The 19,566-nt window shown below is 42.4% G+C and overlaps 1 protein-coding gene across 4 annotated transcripts in view; it reads left to right on the top strand.

Annotated features, from left to right (window-relative positions):
• Window positions 1–19,566, top strand: part of HIPK2 (homeodomain interacting protein kinase 2) — a 181,293-nt gene that overhangs the window by 36,794 nt on the left and 124,933 nt on the right. For 2 of the 4 annotated variants that reach the window (XM_066634242.1, XM_066634240.1), the window contains exons 1-2: window positions 912–945; window positions 5,851–5,953. The exons of 1 other annotated variant lie outside the window; for it this stretch is intronic. In XM_066634242.1, coding sequence (XP_066490339.1) covers window positions 943–945; window positions 5,851–5,953 — 106 coding nt within the window. In that variant the 5' untranslated portion in view covers window positions 912–942. Of the gene's footprint in view, window positions 1–780; window positions 946–5,850; window positions 5,954–19,566 lie in introns of those variants that run through there. One more of the 4 variants, XM_066634243.1, reaches the window with a different exon arrangement.

Raw genomic sequence — 19,566 nt, 5'->3', positions numbered from 1 at the left:
GCTGAGACATGATGATTGGACCCAAAATCTTCTGTTTCTGTGACAGTGCTAATGTGGAAGGGATGCACATTGATTAACTGGAAAATGCATAAAATATCTTTGTCCCCTGGATTAAAGGTGGTATACAATAAATATAGTTAAAACACTATAAAACAGTAGCTCCCAAACTTCTTTGAGACTCTAGAGCAGGGGTGTCCAAAGTTTTTGGCAGGAGGGCCACATAATCTCTTTGACACTGTGTCGGGGGCCTGGGGAAAAAAGAATTAATTTACATTTAAAATTTGAATAAATTTACATAAGTTTACATAAATGACTATATTAAAGATGAACTTATATGAATGAATGAAAGTCTTGCAATAGCTCAAGGTCTATAAAAGGTCTTGCCAAAAGCAAGGCTGGCCTTTCCTTTGCTGCCGCTACTGCATCACAGGCGTGAAACAGCAAGCAGTGGAGGGAGCCCTCATTCCACAGCTTCTGTGAGAGGTCAAACAGTCGCCCTCACACTGAAAGTAGTTGTGTCAGGCCACTTTGGACTCCAGCAAGTCTCTGGAGGGCCAGAAGCTCATTGGAGACTTGGGGATCCCTGAGGGCCGCACTGGGAGTCCTCAAGGGCCGCAAGTGGCCCCAGGGCCGGGGCTTGGGCACCCCTGATCTAAATCATGAACCTTGAACTGTTCCAGCTTTTTTTTGTAGAGCTGTGACTTTCTTTGGCTGGTTCCCATCTACCATTTGTGGTTTAGAGCCTGCTTCTAAATGTATCCTTGCCTGGGTCATTTGCAGGGACTGTTGGAGAATCATTCTGCTACAGCGTTTGGCTGTGTGAATGTTGCACTCCACATAGATACTGTCACATGGAAATGTGAAGTAGCAGAGCACATCATCACACCATCACGTGACCAGATGCTGCAGATGAGGAGCTCACCAGGCAGTGCCAGATACCACATGGTGAGTTTCCAGTGGGTTGATGGTCTTTGGAGGTCGGAGCCATCCTCTCTGAGCAAGTAGGCTGGGCTGCAAGAAAGATGATAGGATATGTTGGTTTTAGTGTTCTTGATGTGCTTGCTCTATGGTGCAGCTGTTCCAGTTCTGCTGCAAGGAAGGGAAGGTTCCCCTGTAACCTTTTTTCCTATCAGAAAAGGCTGGAGAGAAACAATTTTGCGGTGCCAATGAATGAATTTCTGTATAATTATCACTTCACTCCTTAACCAGTAAAGCATGTGAAGCCTGAAAAGTATAAGTTAGCAAAGCCCAGCAATGTTGCTCGTTGAGCCCCGTTGGACACAAGGAAGAACATATTCATGCTTACAAGCCCAACCCAGTTTCATAAGCAACCTAAAAAAATCACTTGAGGTACTGTCCTCTATGGAATGTCTTAATTGGTCTACATGACCAAGAATTTTGAACATATTATTGGTGGTCTTTCTCCAAGACTGCTGCCCCCTTGAAACCCTTGCATTCTGCCGCTGATGTATCCCACATCAGGTGGCCTCGTGGATGGTCTGGCAGTGGCTACAATGCATCCTGTAGATCAGTGGTTCCCAAACTTTTTAGCACTGGGACCCACTTTTTAAAATGACACCGTCGCAGCAATTTTCAACCAGTGTGCCACCGCACATTGGTGTGTTGCGAATGGTCTGCAGGTCTGCCACAGCAGTTTGGGGGAGGGTCATTTATTAGTAGGGCCATTAGGAGAGGGGAGCCTCCACCGGCAGTGTAATGTGCCTTGTCCATTGTCGAAAAACTAATGGTGTGTCTTGACAATTTTGGTGCATTTTTGTCAGTGTGCCACGAGATGAAAAAGGCTGAAAATCTCTGCTCTTTTGGGACCCACCTAGGTTTACCAGAAAGGTTTTTAAAAAGGAGCTCTAGAAAGAAATAATATTTTATTTATTTTTAAGTAATAATAATAAGAAAAAAGACCCTCAAACATCTCCCTATATTTACACATGCTTGCAAATTGCAAGAGCTGAGCTCTTTGCAGGGTAATTAGCAGCTACAGTATTTGATTTTTGAATAGCCTCAGGGCTTGAGGCAATTAGTTATCTGATCTTTCCATCACCCTTTGTCGACCCACCAAAAATCAGGTCCCGACCCACAATTTGGGAACCTCGGCTAGATCATGTTGTGTTGCTACTCAGTGTGTGGAAAACATCTTAGGCTGGCCTGCATACAGTGTGGGGGGAAGGCTTTTTCTGTACAGAAGCCCCTGTGCCTCTTTTCACAGAATAACATATTGCATTCAAATTTGTGTGAGTATCAAAGTTAATGGGCAAAAAACATGGCTATAACTGCCAGCTTCCCTGGATCACAGCCTAGGACCATATAGTAATTAAACCTGGCTGGTACTCCAAATGATAATATACTGATTTCCTCTGTAGCTCCCTTGGTCACTTTAAGGACAAAATACTTGCTCTTTTAAAAAAAAAAAAAAAAACGCTCATCACCATGGTATCTAGTACAATTCTTTGGTTCTAACTTTTCTTTGTCTCTCAAAACGTGTGGCTGGACAGAGTTAATTCTGTAAAGCAGGAACTGCTGTCCAGAATTGAGTAACAAGATGCTGTTATTGTACATTAAGATTAAGAAATAAATGAACCCAGTTTATCTGTACGGAACCAGGAAATAAAATACAGCTTTATCTGCTATTTGCATCTAAGCTGCATTTCATTGTGTCTGGGTAGCATCTGGCATTTGAGATCTCCTCTTGCAGCTGGATAATGTGCAGTGCATGATAGAAAATGTAAAATAATAATGATAAATAATGTATTGGCTAATAGAATAGCACAAACAATAGGCACAAAACAGACACAGGTGCTGCTTGTGGGACAGGAAATGGTGGGGGGGGGGATCTTGATACTTTATAGAAAATATAGGAAAATATTATTGGCAAAGTTCTGTAATGAGAAATTAAGAATATAAAAATACCCAAAGATAGGTGCTCCTTAAGACGTTGGGGAGAAAAATTAAGGATGATGATTTCTAAAGGGAGATGGTCTCAGTTATCCTGACTTAAAGTAATAATAATCCAGCATTATAGGTTACTGTATCAAATCACTGTATTTTGCCATTATGTTCAAATAAGGATGAGATTAGAGATGTGGCTATATTTGTTACAGATGTTCTAGAAATGAAAGCTTTCCTTGAATTTGTGTGCAGTCAGTTAAGAATACTAGCTCCTTCCCCCATCCTTGCCGGAAAACCTGGTCTTTTAGTAGCCCAAAGGCTGCTTTTCAATTGGCTAATTTCCTATATGGATATCTCTGTTGCATAAGAATTGACACGCAGCCTGTGTCCTAAATACATGTTAATCTGTTTTGCCATATTTTTTGGATTATCCTCCTTCTAGGGTTCAAGGAGGTAGAATTAGCTGAAGGAAAGTGGGATAGGATCTGACTGATCTCAATTTGCCCCCTGGTTTGGCCCATTTCCTGCCCCAATCATCTCCTGAACTGCCCACAAACCACCCCCTCTGCAATCTTACCTGCACTGGCAGAGCATCTTGGTGGTCCTGGCATGTGGATAGAGCCTCCACCTGTTTTCACTGGTGGCTCTGTAGCATGCAAAAGTGGCATGATGTTTGTGCCTTCAGCAGTGGATCACTAGATCTTCTGTTGTAAGTGGCCCAAAGGATTGGGTTATCAGTGTACCTGTGAACCAAGGGAAGTGGTGTACCATTTTCTGTGGCCAAACTGCCTTTGGAAATAAATCAGATGCTGGAAGGTATATATTCATTCATATCTTGCCTTTCTACGCCAAAGGGCAACCGAAGCCACTAACATTAGAATACAGTATACATAAATCATCACACACACACACACACACACACCCCCAAAGCTAGGTAATAAAGAAGAAATGTTTTGATCTCTCTAATGAGATTCTTTAGTACACACAGAAAATATCCATTCTTCATATAGAGATGTATAATGTTTAAATATAGAACTAATCTGAGAGCCACAGTGGCCCAACTGGCAGAAAGTTGGACTTAGAACTGTGAAACTTAGGCTCAAAGTGTGGGATTATCGTTGTATATGAAAACATTATTTTCTTGTCTGTGTAATACAAACAATAACAACCCATCTTACATCGTGGTTGGATGTAGTAGCATAGTGAGGGTGGAGGTTTCCTGGCCTCTCTTTGGGGGGGGGGGGGATGCAGTGCTTGCTGACTGAGTACTAGGAGCAGTGAGTGGAGCACTAAGGGGCCATCTTGCCCACCCCTGGAGCCATTTTGAGCCATTCCAGGGGCAGGAGAGGGTGACACAACAATCTGGGATAGTGGTGATTGACCAGTCCCTCGATACTTACTGGTTGGGTGTTTGAAAGTGGTACTGTAAAGTTCTTCCAATATACATAGTTGGGCTCTGTAAATTGTTTGGCTACCTTTCCTTTCAAACAATTGGTTTGTACACTCTCTTCTTGCATTGACTCACACTGGAATTTATGAATTCCATCACTCCTAAATGGAACTAATCATAGTCCTTAAATTTCATTCAGAATTTAAAAATCAAGACAACCTCCAAAGTGGTTTGTTTTCACTGTCATGATCTTGGCATGCAGTGATGCTTGAGTCACTTTCATTCACAGTGGTTGTGTTTCTCCTAGCTTGGTTTTTCTGATACTGCAACTTAAGTTTTCAAATAAAATTCTTCCAACTTTATTCTTTTTCGCAAATGTTATTTGTCATGGTTATTTGTCTAAATTTCCTTTTTAATTGTATGCAGTAACTCTACTCTGAAAAGCTAGACATTCACTTCCATATGGAAATAATAATTTCTACCTTTGTGAGTTCTATGCATCCAGCTTAACGCAAAAGAATTCACAAGTGGTTGTTAGGGCAGGGCTACTGGTGAGCCTTGAGAAAATATATTTGAAACATGACTGTCTGTGGTTCAGAGATCATGAATGCTCTGCGTGCAGAAGTTACGTGGCTTGTCCAGTTTTGTTTTGTTTAAAAAAAATAATAAAGAGCGCATTGGAGAACATTGGAGAATGTCTACCAGTTGGAATAGACAGTACTAGATTCAATGAACCAATGATCTGATTCATTATAAGACAGCTTCCTATGTTTATATAGCTGCATGCATAGAATCCTTGGTCTGGTCTCTGACATCTCCCATAAACCAAGTCTTAGCAGAGCTGGAAAAGGCCTCTCCCTGAGTCCTTGGAGAATGACCACCAACAATACGTTCAAAATTCTTGGTCATGTAGACCAATTAAGACATTTCATACAGGGATGCCAACTCTGACTGAAACTATTCCTAGAAATCTTGTTTCCAACATGATGTAATTTTGGAAATTCCTGGAGGCCCTGTTAACATCTCCAGAATTGTTTTCAGTAATTGCTTGGAGATTGATGCTGATTCCTGGAGACTCCTGGCCAGTTGTGGATTGTTAGTGCCCCAGGTGCAGGCTGCAGGGGGGTGTCCAAGAGGCTGCTCCAAGAAGGTGGTGCCAGTGGGGGTTACCCTGGCTGCAGTCACCCACAAGAGATATGTATAAGTTCTATAAAAGAAAATGCAAAGTTCAATAAAAGAAAATGTTCACTGTCTGCATTTCTTTTCTGGCCATTATTATTATTCATTTCATTTTCATGATTATTACTGAAAATAATTTGTCATGGGGGGTGTGTGTGCAAAAAATATATGGGCTCCGGGTACCAAATGACCTTGCTGCACCACTGCTGAATGCAGACTTGTAAGAGCACACAATACAAGCTCTTACCTCAGGCCTAATGTCTGCAGATGCTTTGTATTATGAAACTGAATGGATTTCAGTTTATGGAGAGCTGCAGGACAATATTTCAGTCAAATTATATCTGGAATTTGTATTCAGCTTTTCTCTTTATGTCCAGGTGGTTCTGTTATTGAATGATGACTTTGGCTCATGGTGCCTACTCTTCAACCAGACAAGAGGGGAAGGGGATTTACAGGATTTTATCTCAGCAAGACAGCAAGGTACCACGCTGACTGTTCACCAAACATTTTGGACAGTTTAATTCTTTTTTTCATACCCTACGCTATGTAGTGAGTTTGGAATGAGGATGCAAGTGCTAGGTTGCAAACTGCCAAAGTTAATTAATGAATTGGGGAGGGGGCCACATGTTGCCAGGAGCTGTTGGCCAGGGATCATGCAGATTGGGTAGTCCAACACAGATTCATTCCCTATCCAGAGGCAATGTTGAGATATTTGGTTGATAGGGAGGAAGCAGGTAGGTGGCAGACAGATTGGCTAGAGGCAGATGCATGATGGTAGAGAGCCCACAAGACCAAGGCTAGGTTGCTGCTCAGGAAACATTTATAGCCAAACCAGGTCAGGAAGAACTAATGGGCAATCTGGGGTTAGCCATGCTGGAATCTGAAGAAAACAGGGCTACTCTTTCCTCTTTCATTTTGTAGTATTGAAAGGTTTCCCCAAGGGGCACAAGCATGCTCACAAGAAGATTCTTGGTCCAAGTCTTGACTGGTCCTGTTAGAAGAAGAGCAGTGCATTGGCAGTGGCCGTATTTTGTGTCTTACTTTACTTATTAATTTTTACTGTGCTTGCACAAAGATACAAGCAGGCACTGAGGGAAATCACAAGACCCTTTGCATAAAATGTGTGAGAGAGTGAACAACAAGGGGGAGAAAACAAAAACATCAAATCTCCTCTTGCCAGGATATAACTTAGTGTCTTGACAAACAAAACAGATGAGCAGAGCATTTCAGTGCCAATGTGCTCTTGCTGGAGTGGCTGTTCATCTGTGGGCTATTTCTGTTACCTGTAATTGTATTGTGTGGGCTTACTTGTTTGGCAACTGTGCCTTGGGGCTGAAAGTCATGTGTTCTGCTTCCTGCAACACTAGTATGCATCAGTCCCCATGCTGTCTTTGGTGGCCCTTCTGATCTTGAATTGAATTGATTTTCATTATCACCAATACAAGGCATATAGAATTCTCACCACAGAGATTCAGGGATAGAGTAACTACTGGCGGATTTCAGTTTCACATCAGAAGTTCAAGCTTCCTGCATCTCTAGTCTATTCCTGTTCTTATGGCATTCACTTTATTTGCATGTTTGCTTCTCTTCCTTCCCATTCATGTTTTCCCTATGCAAGTTTTGGTTCCTGTCCTCTTTCCCCATTAATTTCCATCTCTTGTTTGTTCCTCTGCAAGTCCCACCTTTGTGGGACTTTGGCAGTTCTTTGTGCCCACCTGAAGCACCACCTCATCTTTAGTTCCCTTTTGATTTGCTTGCAAAGGTAACCATTCTCTGTCACAAAAGTGCTTGCTTTGTACATGTAGAACTTCCTCACATATGAACAGTAACAAGCCATGTTTCTCATCCTATGATAACTATCTTTCCCCCCTTGATCTGTTGATTTTTGCTCCTATACAACTTTCAACACACAGATCTCCATAAGTCCAGAATAAAAATAATCTCCTTTTCCCTAACTAGCTAGCACACTGTTTCATGCTCCCATCTTCACATAGTTTTAAATTTAAGAGAGTTTTGCTATGTAAATAGTATAATACCATAGACTTGCTCCCAGTGTGGAAGGGATTGTCACTCCTGAATCGGCCTTTTCAGCCACACTAGACGCTGTGCCAGAACCACCATCCAGAGCGCGATACCAGACACTTTCGAGACTGAAGGTTGCCAACAATACAATATACTCGTACCATAGAACAGTGGTTTTCAACCTGGTAGGTCTCGACCGACCAGCCTGGGAAGTATTTGTCCCTCGCTTCTTAAGGAGCAGGAAGGGGGAAAGCAGCAAAGCAATCCCCAGAATCATGCTGCTGCTGGGGACAGAGAGTTTTTTTCACTTACCTCCACCTGTGCTGGCCTCAAGGGGGAGAGTGCAGGAAGCCCCACAGAAAAGTTAAAAAATTTTAAAAAGTTAAAGTTTAAAGCCTTAGAAAAGTTTTTTTTTTAAAGTTAAAAAGTTAAAAAAATTTTGATTGTGAAATCAGAAATGGTTTCCAATAGCTATTTTTAATTTTTTCTAAGGCTTAGGGAGCCCTGCATAAGTGTCGATGTGACTCCTTGCACCCCTTAGAGGCTGGCACAGGTAGAGATAAGTGGGGGGAAAAAACCTCCTCTGCCCCCAGCACTGTCTTGATCCTTGGGATTGCTTTGCTGCCTTCTACCTGCCCCAGCAAAGACTTAGTGGTTCCCAAACTTCCAAGGAAAAGTTTGGGAACCACTGCCATAGAATATTCTGCTGAATGTAGGTCTTTATGCCATTGTCCACTCTACAGTCCTAATGGATTCACATATATATGCAAGGAAATGTCGTGTTTTTTGAGATTTTTCATAGATTTTTTTTTAAAGTGAAAAATAATCCAGAAGATGCAAGGTGAAGGTAGGAATGCAAACAGCCCCATCACATCTAAAGATACAATTGAAAAATTCCACTAAGAACAGACTCTAGAATACCTGAGGTATAGTATAACATCTCAAAAAGACCAGTTGTTCTCCCACTGAGATTCTGTTCCACAGTCCACCTCCTTGTAAAATTAAGTACATGAAGGTACATGAGGCAGAGCCTTCTTGGTTGTGGCACCGAAGCTTTGGAACTTCCTCTTGTGGGAGGTTCATCAGTATCCTCAACTTCCAGAAGGATTGTAAAGAAAGACTGCCCTGTTTCGGTGGGCAAGGAACATTGTTTGATTGCTCACCTGTTGGATTATATTTTTATGCTGGCTAAGAAATTAAAGGCAGCCAGCCTCAGATGCAATTCAGCTGGGATGCAATCAAGCAATATTCGAAGCTCACCACATAATATGCTGATTATTGCTAGGATAGTTTCCTGATGTGCTTTTTGTTTTTATTGATCTGAGACACATTTTGGGGCACACACAAACACACACACATTTATATAGGAGGCAGCATGATAGATAGTAGGTATATTAATTATTTGAATACATGTGCAAAAATAAATAAATAAATAAATCTCCATTCCCTACCCTGTTCTCTCTGTGCCCCTCATGGTGCTGCCGTGCTCAATACAAAGGTAGCACAGTTGGCCACCTTCAGTCCCGAAAGACTATGGTATCGTGCACTGAATGGTGGTTCTGGAACAGCGTCTAGTGTGGCTGAAAAGGCCAATTCGGGAGTGACAATCCCTTCCACACTGGGAGCAAGTGCAGTCTGTCCCTGGTCTGTCTCCCTGGCTACGGGCCTTCCTTCTTTGCCTCTTTGCCTCAGACTGTTGGCCAAGTGTCTCTTCAAACTGGAAGAGGCCATGCTGCACAGCCTGCCTCCAAGCCGGCTGCTCAGAGGCCAGGGTTTCCCACCTGTTGAGGTCCACTCCTAAGGCCTTCAGATCCCTCTTGCAGGTGTCCTTGTATCGCAGCTGTGGTCTACCTGTAGGGCGCTTTCCCTGCACGAGTTCTCCATAGAGGAGATCCTTTGGGATCCGGCCATCATCCATTCTCACGACATGACCGAGTCAACGCAGGCACAGTGGGAGGTTATATAAGGCTGTGCACTGCTTTCCCTATACAGGTGGAGGAATGAAATCAAGATGTGTGATATGTGTAGAGTTGCTAATGGTTATGTAGAAGATAATCATCTTGCCAATGTGTGTGTTTGAATGTATGCAAATTTAACACTGCCCATTGACTAGTACATATCCCAAGTGGCAGGAGGAAGAAAGTAAAAGAAAACCAACTTGGGGTGGTTCCAAAACCAGCCAACTGGCAGCCCTTATTTTGGGCAGAGTGTGAAACTGACCTGGTGTTATGCGTTAAATTGCTTAATATGTGGAATACGAGTCGGTGTGGAAGATATTATTTCATGATCTTTTCCCCTGAAACAGTTTTATGAAACCCTAGTTGCAGAGTACAACCTTGTGTGGGAGATACTATTCCATGATTGCCTCTCTGAAGCATTTTTATGAACATTAATCTCGTATCTCAGTGCAAGCAGCCAAACCGAGGGGTCAGGTCGGATATCCACTGTGCATATTGAAGTGGATCTGTTTTTTCTCCTGTTTCTCAGTATCTGAAAGCCTGGCACCCCTGCCTATGCTTGTTTTTTATAGCAACTCAGCAGTCCTAGGGGAGCGGGGATTCAGGGGTGTAGCTATTTTATATTTCTTAGCTTACATCAATAAGTGAAAAATGTGTTATAGGGATCCAGGCAGGGCTGCCAGATGCCTATGGATTTATGAAGCGCTTGGAAACGCACAGTATGTTATTTCCTGAGGACTGTTTCCTTTGCACGGCAACTGTGTTTGCTCATTCTGGGAAATGACAAAACAGCAAGGCCTTAATACTGCTTCTTAAAAGGCAGCAGACGTGTCCTCCATAGTCTAACAGAACCAGTTTGGTTTATCCCCTCCAAGCAGGATCAAAACAATTAAAAATACTTCTTCTTGTTGGGGGGGGGGGGAGAGAAATGCATCATGCAGAAATTTACAAACCATTCTTCTCACAGCAAATTGGTTTAGCAGGCGGTTTCTGTGTCTCCGCGTGGCACTTAAAAAAAAAAGTTCCCACCAAGGGAGCCGTCAGTATTGGAACTATGTCTTTGTTTCTCTACACAAGTCATTTTCAAACTTCAAGGAACCCTTTTCACATCAGTTGGTTTGCTGAGGAATGCCTGCATGTCTGCCACAGAATCACTGGGCATTTCAAAGGATTCTGAGGCATCTTGTAGTCCGCAGTTTACATGAAGGCCTATCAGGTCTATGGAGCCTCATTGGTTCCCTGTAACAACTGAGAGCACCCTAGTATATAAGATACTATATTATCCTGGCCACAAGCAAGAGCTTAAAGGGCACAAAGAGCTGAGAGTGGCAAAGTCACACAGGTAGGAACAGGCTGGGTCTGCAGGACCTTGGCTAGCTCCAGTCAGCTTGCTTTGATTATATATAAAGCTCATCTGGGCCATTATGTCAGCCATTTTCAACCACTGTGCCGTGGCACATTGGTGTGCCACGAGTGGTCCACAGGTGTGCCACAGGAATTTGGGGGAGGTCATTTATTAGTAGGGCCAATTGGGGATATGAGCCCCCCACTGGCAGCATGGTGTGCCTTGTCAATTGTCAAAAACCTGATGGCGAGCCTTGACAATTTTAGCGCCTTGTCTGTGTGCCATGAGATGAAAAATGTTGAAAATCACTGCCTTGTGTACTCCTGTGGGTCTGATTACCCCTCCCTGGCACCCCTCCTTTACTGAAGAATGGCATGTCTTCATCTGTGGCATCGAAGCTTGCAGTCCTCTACCTGTCTATTAACCCTTATCTGGTGTGTTGTCTGCGGAGAGATCAGGGAGCAGGCTGAAGGGGATGGATCTTGGCAGCAAAAGTGCATACTGGATCCTACCCCTCCATTTTCCAGCCTCAAAAATTCAAAATTCTCTCACCGCACATGTGCTTCTTCCTGAAGTGAACATATAGCTGCATAGAACTTACTTCTCCCAAACAACAGATGAGATGGTCATTTTGTTCGTGGATTGTACCAGTTTAGACTGCGGTGGGGCTCATATGTTTGTTGCTTCTCTGCACATAGAAAACTAGATGCCAGGGAGACTGAGCTGCCAGCTTTCTGTATGTATGTATGTATGTATGTATGTGTGGTGAGACACTTCATGTGTGCCACCACCTGTTGTCTGAAGCAATCCAGAAACAGGCATGCCATTCATCTGTGAAAAGTAGGTAGCTCATAACCATTCAGCCAATGGCATACTGTATGTGGAACCTGAAACAATACCTGGCGTTTGTACAGTGCTTTTAAGTATTCAAAGCATTGTCTTATCCTTGTAACATAAGCAAGTGTTATTGTCCCCGTGTTGCTGATGAGGAGGAAAGGGGACTGAGGCTGTGAAGCAGTGAGTTGCCTAAGACCTTCTGGTGAATTCATGGCAGAACTGAGATTTGGTTCAGTCTTTTAGCTGTTACACCATACCGGTTCTCCCAAGATCCTTGTGCAGCTCTACTCCATAGACCACAGAATTGCCGTACAGTTTGTTGTGCTATTGTTGCACTAGATCAAGTTCCTATAGTTCACTCAGGACATAATTCCAAGACTGAAATACACTGCTAAAGAAGTAGTAGGAGGGAAGCCTAAGGTGTACTGAGAATATATTGCTGAAGTCTTCAGTACTGAATTCCTGTGCAAAACATGCCTTTTAGTAACCAAAAGGCTCACAGACAAATATGAAGCATTCTATTTCCTTTGTTCTGAAAACAATAGATCTCATATAAAAAGCACAAACCCACATGCAGAGAAAGCTCACTTGCTTCATGTGCAGAGACGAAGTCCAGTGTTTTATACATTGTATTGGAAGAGGGCCGCAGCTGAGGGGGCCAGGGAGGCTTTGTCCCCCCGAGCCAGCAGTTTGGCCCCCCCTGCTTTTTTTCCAAACCTGTCCTCTTTATCTAAATTGGCGTCAGTTGGGGGTGATTTGAAGCCCTTTTTGCAACATTTTTTGTGCACAGGAAGTTTCTGGCAGGGATTGGGGAGGAGAGAGAGAGTGCATGTGTGTGGAGTGAGCACAACAGGGTCCTGGGGGGGCTCCTTGGAAGTTATGTCCTCTGGTCACCCTGCCCCCATCCAGAGCACATGGAGAGCGGGGCTGGTCAAGAGCAGCTACAAGAAGGTTGGGAGAGATTTCTACTTGTACTGGGAAGGGAGGGTACTATTTCTTCTACTGTGGAACATGCTAATTACTATAATGGTACTGCTGTGGGGGGGCAGGGAGAAACTCAAATCTTCTGTACTTTGCTTTTTAAAAGTCATGAATATTGTAAAAAAAACTAGTGTTCCGATGGCGTTACTGTATTTGACAGGCATATCTTTCCTCTTGCTTTTATGTAAATAAATTTTATTTTAATATGTATCAATGCATCAGCAACGTGTCATCGACAAATGTTATATAGTTGCTAGATAGGTGCTATATAGGCATTATATAGGTGATAAGTGCTATAAAGGTGCTAGATAGGCGCTAGATAGGCGCTAGATAGGCACTAGATAGGCGTTAAATAGGTGTTATGTAGGCACTAGATAGGTGTTAGATCGGCGTTATATAGGCACTGTAAAGGTGTGAGATAGGCGCTAGATAGGTGCTAAATAGGAGCTAGATAGGTGCTAGATCGGCATTATATAGGCACGATAGGTGCTAGATAGGCGCTAAATAGGTACTAAATAGTCATTAAATAGGCGTTATGTAGGTGTTAGATAGGTGCTAGATAGGCATTATACAGGTGTTAGATAGGCGCTAGATAGGTGCTAGATAGGCACATAGTCACTAGATAGGCATTATATAGGAGTTATATAAGTGCTAGATAGGTGCTAGATAGGCGCTAGATAGGTGTTAAATAGGCACTTTCAATACAAGTTAATACTACCTGCATCACAGTGATATGTTTTCCTTTTGCAGGGTTTCAGGCCTGTGTATTGCACTGGTGTGTAGATGAAAGGATATGTTTCATGTTATTTCATGTTATTCTATGTATAAAATGTATATATTCTATTCATAATATTTCATGTTATTTCTATGTAGGCAATACATTTTCCATGCATGCAGAGATGCATTTATTCTATGCAAATTATTGTTACGTTGCTTTACAGCTAATGAATGCATCTTTCAAAAAAAAAAGCCGCATTATTTTCTCTTCATGAAATTTGGGGGAGTTTCGGGTATTTGATGCTTCTCCATACTTATCCTTTCATTTTGCCCACCAGTATAGATACCTGACATCATTGCCCCCCTTGAAAAAAGTCGCCCCCCCCCCACCTCTAGAATCCTGGCTACGAACCTGTATTGGAATAGTTCTTCAAAGTAACTGAGTTAATTAGTATTTTGTAAGAAAGACTGATATGCCAGGAGGAGCTAAGTCGCTAGTGGATAGAAAGAAAGGACATTTCTGAAAGGGTGGAGGATGGATGATGATTTCCAACTGAGTTAGACTGGGTGGTAGTTATTATTAGTGCTTAGTCTGTGCCACCCAGATGTGGCAGAGCTGAAAACATCAGAACAACAGTGACGTCAACCACTAGCTCATGCTATTTGTTATATTGTCTCTTTGTACAGCAGAGCAAAATCTACTGTAGATTCTAAGTGTGCTTTCAGAGGTAACACAGACACCATTGTTTGGATTTCATGTCTCTCTCTGTCTCTCTGATGATGGTACAAGAACTGACTTTTCAAACTTCACACGGCACAATTTTCACATACCTTACTGTTGGCTGTTGATTGGATTAGAAGTGGCCGCGCCACCAGAAAGTGAAGCCAGGAGTTTAATTTTCAGCTATGGCCCTAACATTCAAGACTGGGTGTGTTGGGAAAAAAAGTCACAAGAAAAGATCTGTCAGTGGCATCATAAACATTAGATATATAACATAGTACAAGTGCCCATGATTTTATTCTAACTGGATAAATAGGGGCTGTCATTTAGGTTTTCAAGGACTGTTCCATGCAGTGGTATACCTAGAGGGGGTGCAAAGCACTAAGTTTTGCAGGGAGCCTCACCGTGACATGGAAGCAGCCTCTTCCACTCCCCTTTGGAGCCATTCTGGGTGGTGGAGCATATGCCTCTTTTTACTCCCACCTCCCAGAATGGCTCCAAAGGGAAGGGGGAGGGGCTACTTGCATGCCACTGCAAAATTTAGTGCTTTGCACCCCCTTTAGCTACACCACTGGTTCCATGCTTCTGCCTCTGCAACAGCAATATTTATACTCATGGCTATGTTAGTTAAGATAATGGGCATAATGTCAGCATGCAGAGAGATCACTATAGAGCAGGGGTGGCCTAACTTGCTTAACATAAGAACCACGTACAATAAACGTCAAATTTTTAAGAGCTGCAAGAGATGTTTGAGGGCCGCAATATTTAAGAAGCATTTCAATTCTTAAATATATTTATTCACCATGAATATTAAACTTAGGTTTGAATCCAGTGGACTCTCAGTTTATACCTGGTATATAATTACAAAGCTATGTCAAAGAGCTACATGTTAGCCATGGTTTGGTCACTGCTATAAGATTTGCCCTCTGCTATAGGCCAGGGCATAGCAGAGCCCTGTTTTCCCAACCTACCCCACCTCATACATGGGTGTATTCATATGCATACTTAGCACATCATGCCATTATGGATAATGGGAAGCCCCATAAAGGTCTCAAATTCAGTATCAATGTTCCCATTCATTGCATTCCTCAATGTAAACCCTTCTCTGAATGTCTTCACCAACAGTGGTCCAGTAGGCAGCCATAGGACTGAAAAAGTCCTTTTAGTTGTGGCATCCTGTTTCTCCCCTGTGAAATTTGCCTAATGCTTGTATTAATGTCTTTTAGCAACCAGATACATACTTTTTTATTTTCCCAGGCTCTTTATATCTGAGTTTTAATATTGCTGCTTTCATTCAGCTGCTTTTAAATCTATACGTTGAACTGTTGTGGTGGTATATGGTTCCTAATATGCTATAAATCACCATGGCATGTTCCATGGAAAGGCAGTTAATAAATTATTTAAATAAGTAAACAATACAAATGAATGAAAAATCTCCATCCACTCCCCATTCAATCAAGAGGCAAAGCTTGCACTCCTTGATCAAGCAAAGAGGGGAGGACCGGACTCTTGCTGAATACCTATGTGAATGTACTAAGAGGGCAAAAAAGAGAAACTAGGCCTTTGGTATGCCCTGTAGCGATCCCTCTATGCCAGCAATTTTCAACCAATGTGCCACGGCACGTTGCGGCATGTGCCGCAAAAGGTCTGCAGGTGTGCTACGGGCGTTTGGGAGAGGGTCATTTCTTAATAAGGACATTGGGGGATGTGAGCCCCCCCCCCCATTGGAAGCACAATGTACCTTGTCAATTGTCAAAAAACTGATGGTTTGCCTTGACAATTTTAGTGCCTTGTTAGTGTGCTGTGAGAATAAAAAGGTTGAAAATCACTGCTGTGTGCGCTGGTGCTGTACCCACTCAGGAGCTCTTGTGACATAGTCCTTTCTGCACCTCTTACACATTTATTTCTCTACTTGTCTGGATAAAAATATAATTAAACCAGATGACTGAACAGCTGAAACATCTATTCTTCCCTTTGACTTATCTGATGTGTTGGTAGCAGGCCTTACTTTTTTTTTTTTTTTCCAAAAAATACTCTGTATAGCTAAAACATTGTTAGATTTGACTTCCAAAGGAACAGCTACTTAATCATGATAAAATAGGGGGGAAAGCTCCCTAATAGGAAAGCTGACCTTTTCAGCCCAGCCTGTGGCTGATATGACTTTCCAGTTTATATGTACAAAATATAGTGCCAAATGTCACGCAACAGCCCTGCTATAAACAAAACTCTTCTTTAAAAATGCTATGACTCAGATTCAGTCACAGAATGGTATCAGTCTGTATCTACGCCTTCTCTTAGCAAACACGGTTGGGAACAAATATGTGTGAGGTACAGACAGTTACATACGCTCCTGATTTAATTTCCCACCTTTCTTTCTTTCTTTCTTTCTTTCTTTCTTTCTTTCTTTCTTTCTTTCTTTCTTTCTTTCTTTCTTTCTTTCTTTCTTTCTTTCTTTCTTTTTATTTAAAAGATTTATACCGCTCCTTTCCTACGTCAGAGCAAATGCTCAAGGCAGCATATAGAAAAAGCTATTATATTATATAGAACTAAGGTTCCAATCCTATCCACACTTACATGAGAGTAACCTCAATTGACTACGGGAACTAACTTCTGAGTAAACATGCATAGGACTAGCCTTCAGTATGATGAAATTCTGCAGTTATAGGACAGCCACTGAGTATGGCTCACTAGCTACCCTAGAACCGAGACTTGTTATGGGGTTGGTAAAATCAATAGAGGGCATTCTTTTTTGAACTTAAGGCATTTATGAAATAAAAGAAAAGCAAGTGCTGAATTATATGGGATTAAAGGCATGGTTTAAACCGAATTATTGAGATGGAAAAGGTGACAGGTTTCCACATCCAGTTTGTAAAGAGTATTTAAGACACTGAGGGCGCAATCTGTGCTGGAACAGGCAAGCCAAGAGGCTTGTGCTGTATCCAGCACAGAATAGGTGCCCAAAGTGGCTCAGCCTGAGATAAGGGGAAACTCTTATCTCCAGGTAAGCCACTGCAGCCCCAATGGGTCTCCTCAGACTTGCTCCACCTCCGAAGGTGGCACACGTCCGAAGAAAGTAGAGTGGCTTGAAGCTACTCTGCGCTGCTCGGGGAACAGGGTTGGGATCCAGCATAACTGCTGAGTCCCAGCCCTGCCTCCCCTCCCGCTCACCGTCTGCCTGCCCCTTGCTGCATGCTTAGACTGGGGTCCCAGTCCAGCACTGGTGCAGCCACAGTGCAGTTCCAAATTAAGGGAACAAATGTTCCCGTACCTTGAGGAGGACTCTGTGACTGCCTCCCCACCACAGGATGCAGTGCTTGCCCCATTGTCATGGCTGCACCAGCACTGGAAAATTGGATAGGATTGGGTCCTGGGTCATATGTGTGGTGCAACCATCTAGTTTGTGCCAAGCCCACAAGCATTGGATGTTCATTTTTGGTAACAACAGAGAATACATGAAAGGTTTGTGGCCTTTCCGGGAAGAATTAGCAGTCTGAGAAAATGCAAGGCACAACAACAGGCGTGTTGCATTGTATCTGCCCCTTGAAGCCTTTACTGGCACATCTCTTACGGAAAATAGAACTTTACTTCCCTCAGGAAGAATTCCCAGTGGGGCACATTGGCATCAGCTGGTGCAGTTTGTACAAATCTGTCCCATATACTAATTAATTCTCCAAACACCCTTGTATGGCAAAGAGCTATTATCAGAACCCATTTTTTGAAGCTGGAAAACATACTCATGAAAGTTGAGCAATTTGATGAAGGCGTGTGCAAAAATCAGTGTTGATTAGGGCTGAGTTGTTAGTGAATTCTCAGACTTGGCCAATTTTCTGGATTTAGTCGTTTCAAGGTCATTTGACCCTGAATAACTGGATTTTACACATACAGTATGCAATCCAAATGTAACCCATATATATTTGTAACTCAGCTTCCTATTTAGGATGGAGACGTGCCTCATGGCAGTAGCAGAAACCACCACCATCCCCACAGGAATAACGAAGTTTACATGAAATGTAAATACTAAGCCTATGTAACACTTGCATGTGTAGAACATTGCATAGACAAAGCAAGTGATATAAAGGTCTGATAATTTTTCACCATAAATAACTTTGCTTGGGCCTCCTTTTTTCAGAAAGTATGTCACCTGTGTTTTGTCAGGTAGTAGAATAATCAAGGAAGGGACATTTCTATTACTGCCAGATTCCCAATGATTCTGAATTGGTCAACGGCTAGGAAAACAGGGAAGCACAGTGGAAAAAACATTGGATGTTAAATCCAGCACTGACTCTTAAAGAATGGGAAACACTGTGCTTCTAGCCATCAGAAACAGAGAAACTCTTTTGGTTCAAGAAGTGTCAAAAACAATCATATTAGCCATAACAGAAAGTTGTATTTTAAAATACAATTTAGAAGGGTATTATTTTATTTTTCACATTTTTATACCACCCTCCCTCCAAAGAGCTCAGGGTGGTGTACATAATTCCCCCCCCTCCTTTTGTCCTATGAGGTAGGTGAGGCTGAGAAAGAGTGACTGGCCCAAGGTCACCCAGGAAGCTTCTTGGCTGAGCAGGGTTTTGAATCTGGATTGAACCAGATCTAAGTCCCACTCCCAAACCACTACACCATCCCGGCTCTCATCCTGGGTATGACTTCAACCACTGAGTGTGAATTTGATGCTATGATTGATTACGGTATCTTGCTGAATACTGTTATGGAGAAGAAAAGAGCAAGGACTGGAAGCATTTTTTTCTCCCCTGAATGACCTCCTGTCCACTCACACTCACACATACACTCTCATCTCTAGTGAAATGGGATTGCTCCATGTGTTGGAACAGTATGTACATCTTCCTATGTGGAAAGAGGCAAGAGCTCCATTTAGGACATTATAGAGAACTGCCTAACAGGAAGTATGATCCTTGTATTTATCCTTCTCTGTAACATGTAAAGTTGTTCTCCAAATTTCTGTCTACCTGACCTAATTTTGAACATCCTCTGCTCATTGCTTATTGCTGTCACATTTTGAACCATTCTCTGCTCTCCACTTTTAATCTGTGCATTGAGATATAGCCTCCTGCACAGCAAACCTCCCCCTCTTTTAACCTTTACTCCTTTCTGCTGATGCTGATTCGACTTGTAGAAAGTACATTAATGTTGTCAGGAAGCAACATGTGCCAATGGTGTTTCCTTCTGTGGAATGAGACATTCAGCTGTATTTTATTTTGTGGATTGTTATGTCAGGAGCCAAGTGGAATGTTTTTAAATAGAAAGGCAGACCTATTAACACCTATAATAAAGAAATAAACCAGGGTTATTAGTTAGCTTGTGAGACCTAGGCCGCTCAGAATTTGCTGTTATTTTATAGTCTGTCTGAGGCAACCAGACCTTGTTCCTTCCTGACATAATGCTTGTCATAGCTAATATGCCACTGCTCCTCCAGGATCTGATCTCATCTCCCTTCCTTTGATCCCTTTAATAGCACTTTTTGAGAGTTGTGAGTCTTTCACATACATTATTT

The sequence above is a fragment of the Tiliqua scincoides genome, chromosome 7, assembly GCF_035046505.1.
Source record: "Tiliqua scincoides isolate rTilSci1 chromosome 7, rTilSci1.hap2, whole genome shotgun sequence".
NCBI lineage: Eukaryota > Metazoa > Chordata > Lepidosauria > Squamata > Scincidae > Tiliqua > Tiliqua scincoides.
This window is presented reverse-complemented; position numbering and strand designations above follow the sequence as displayed.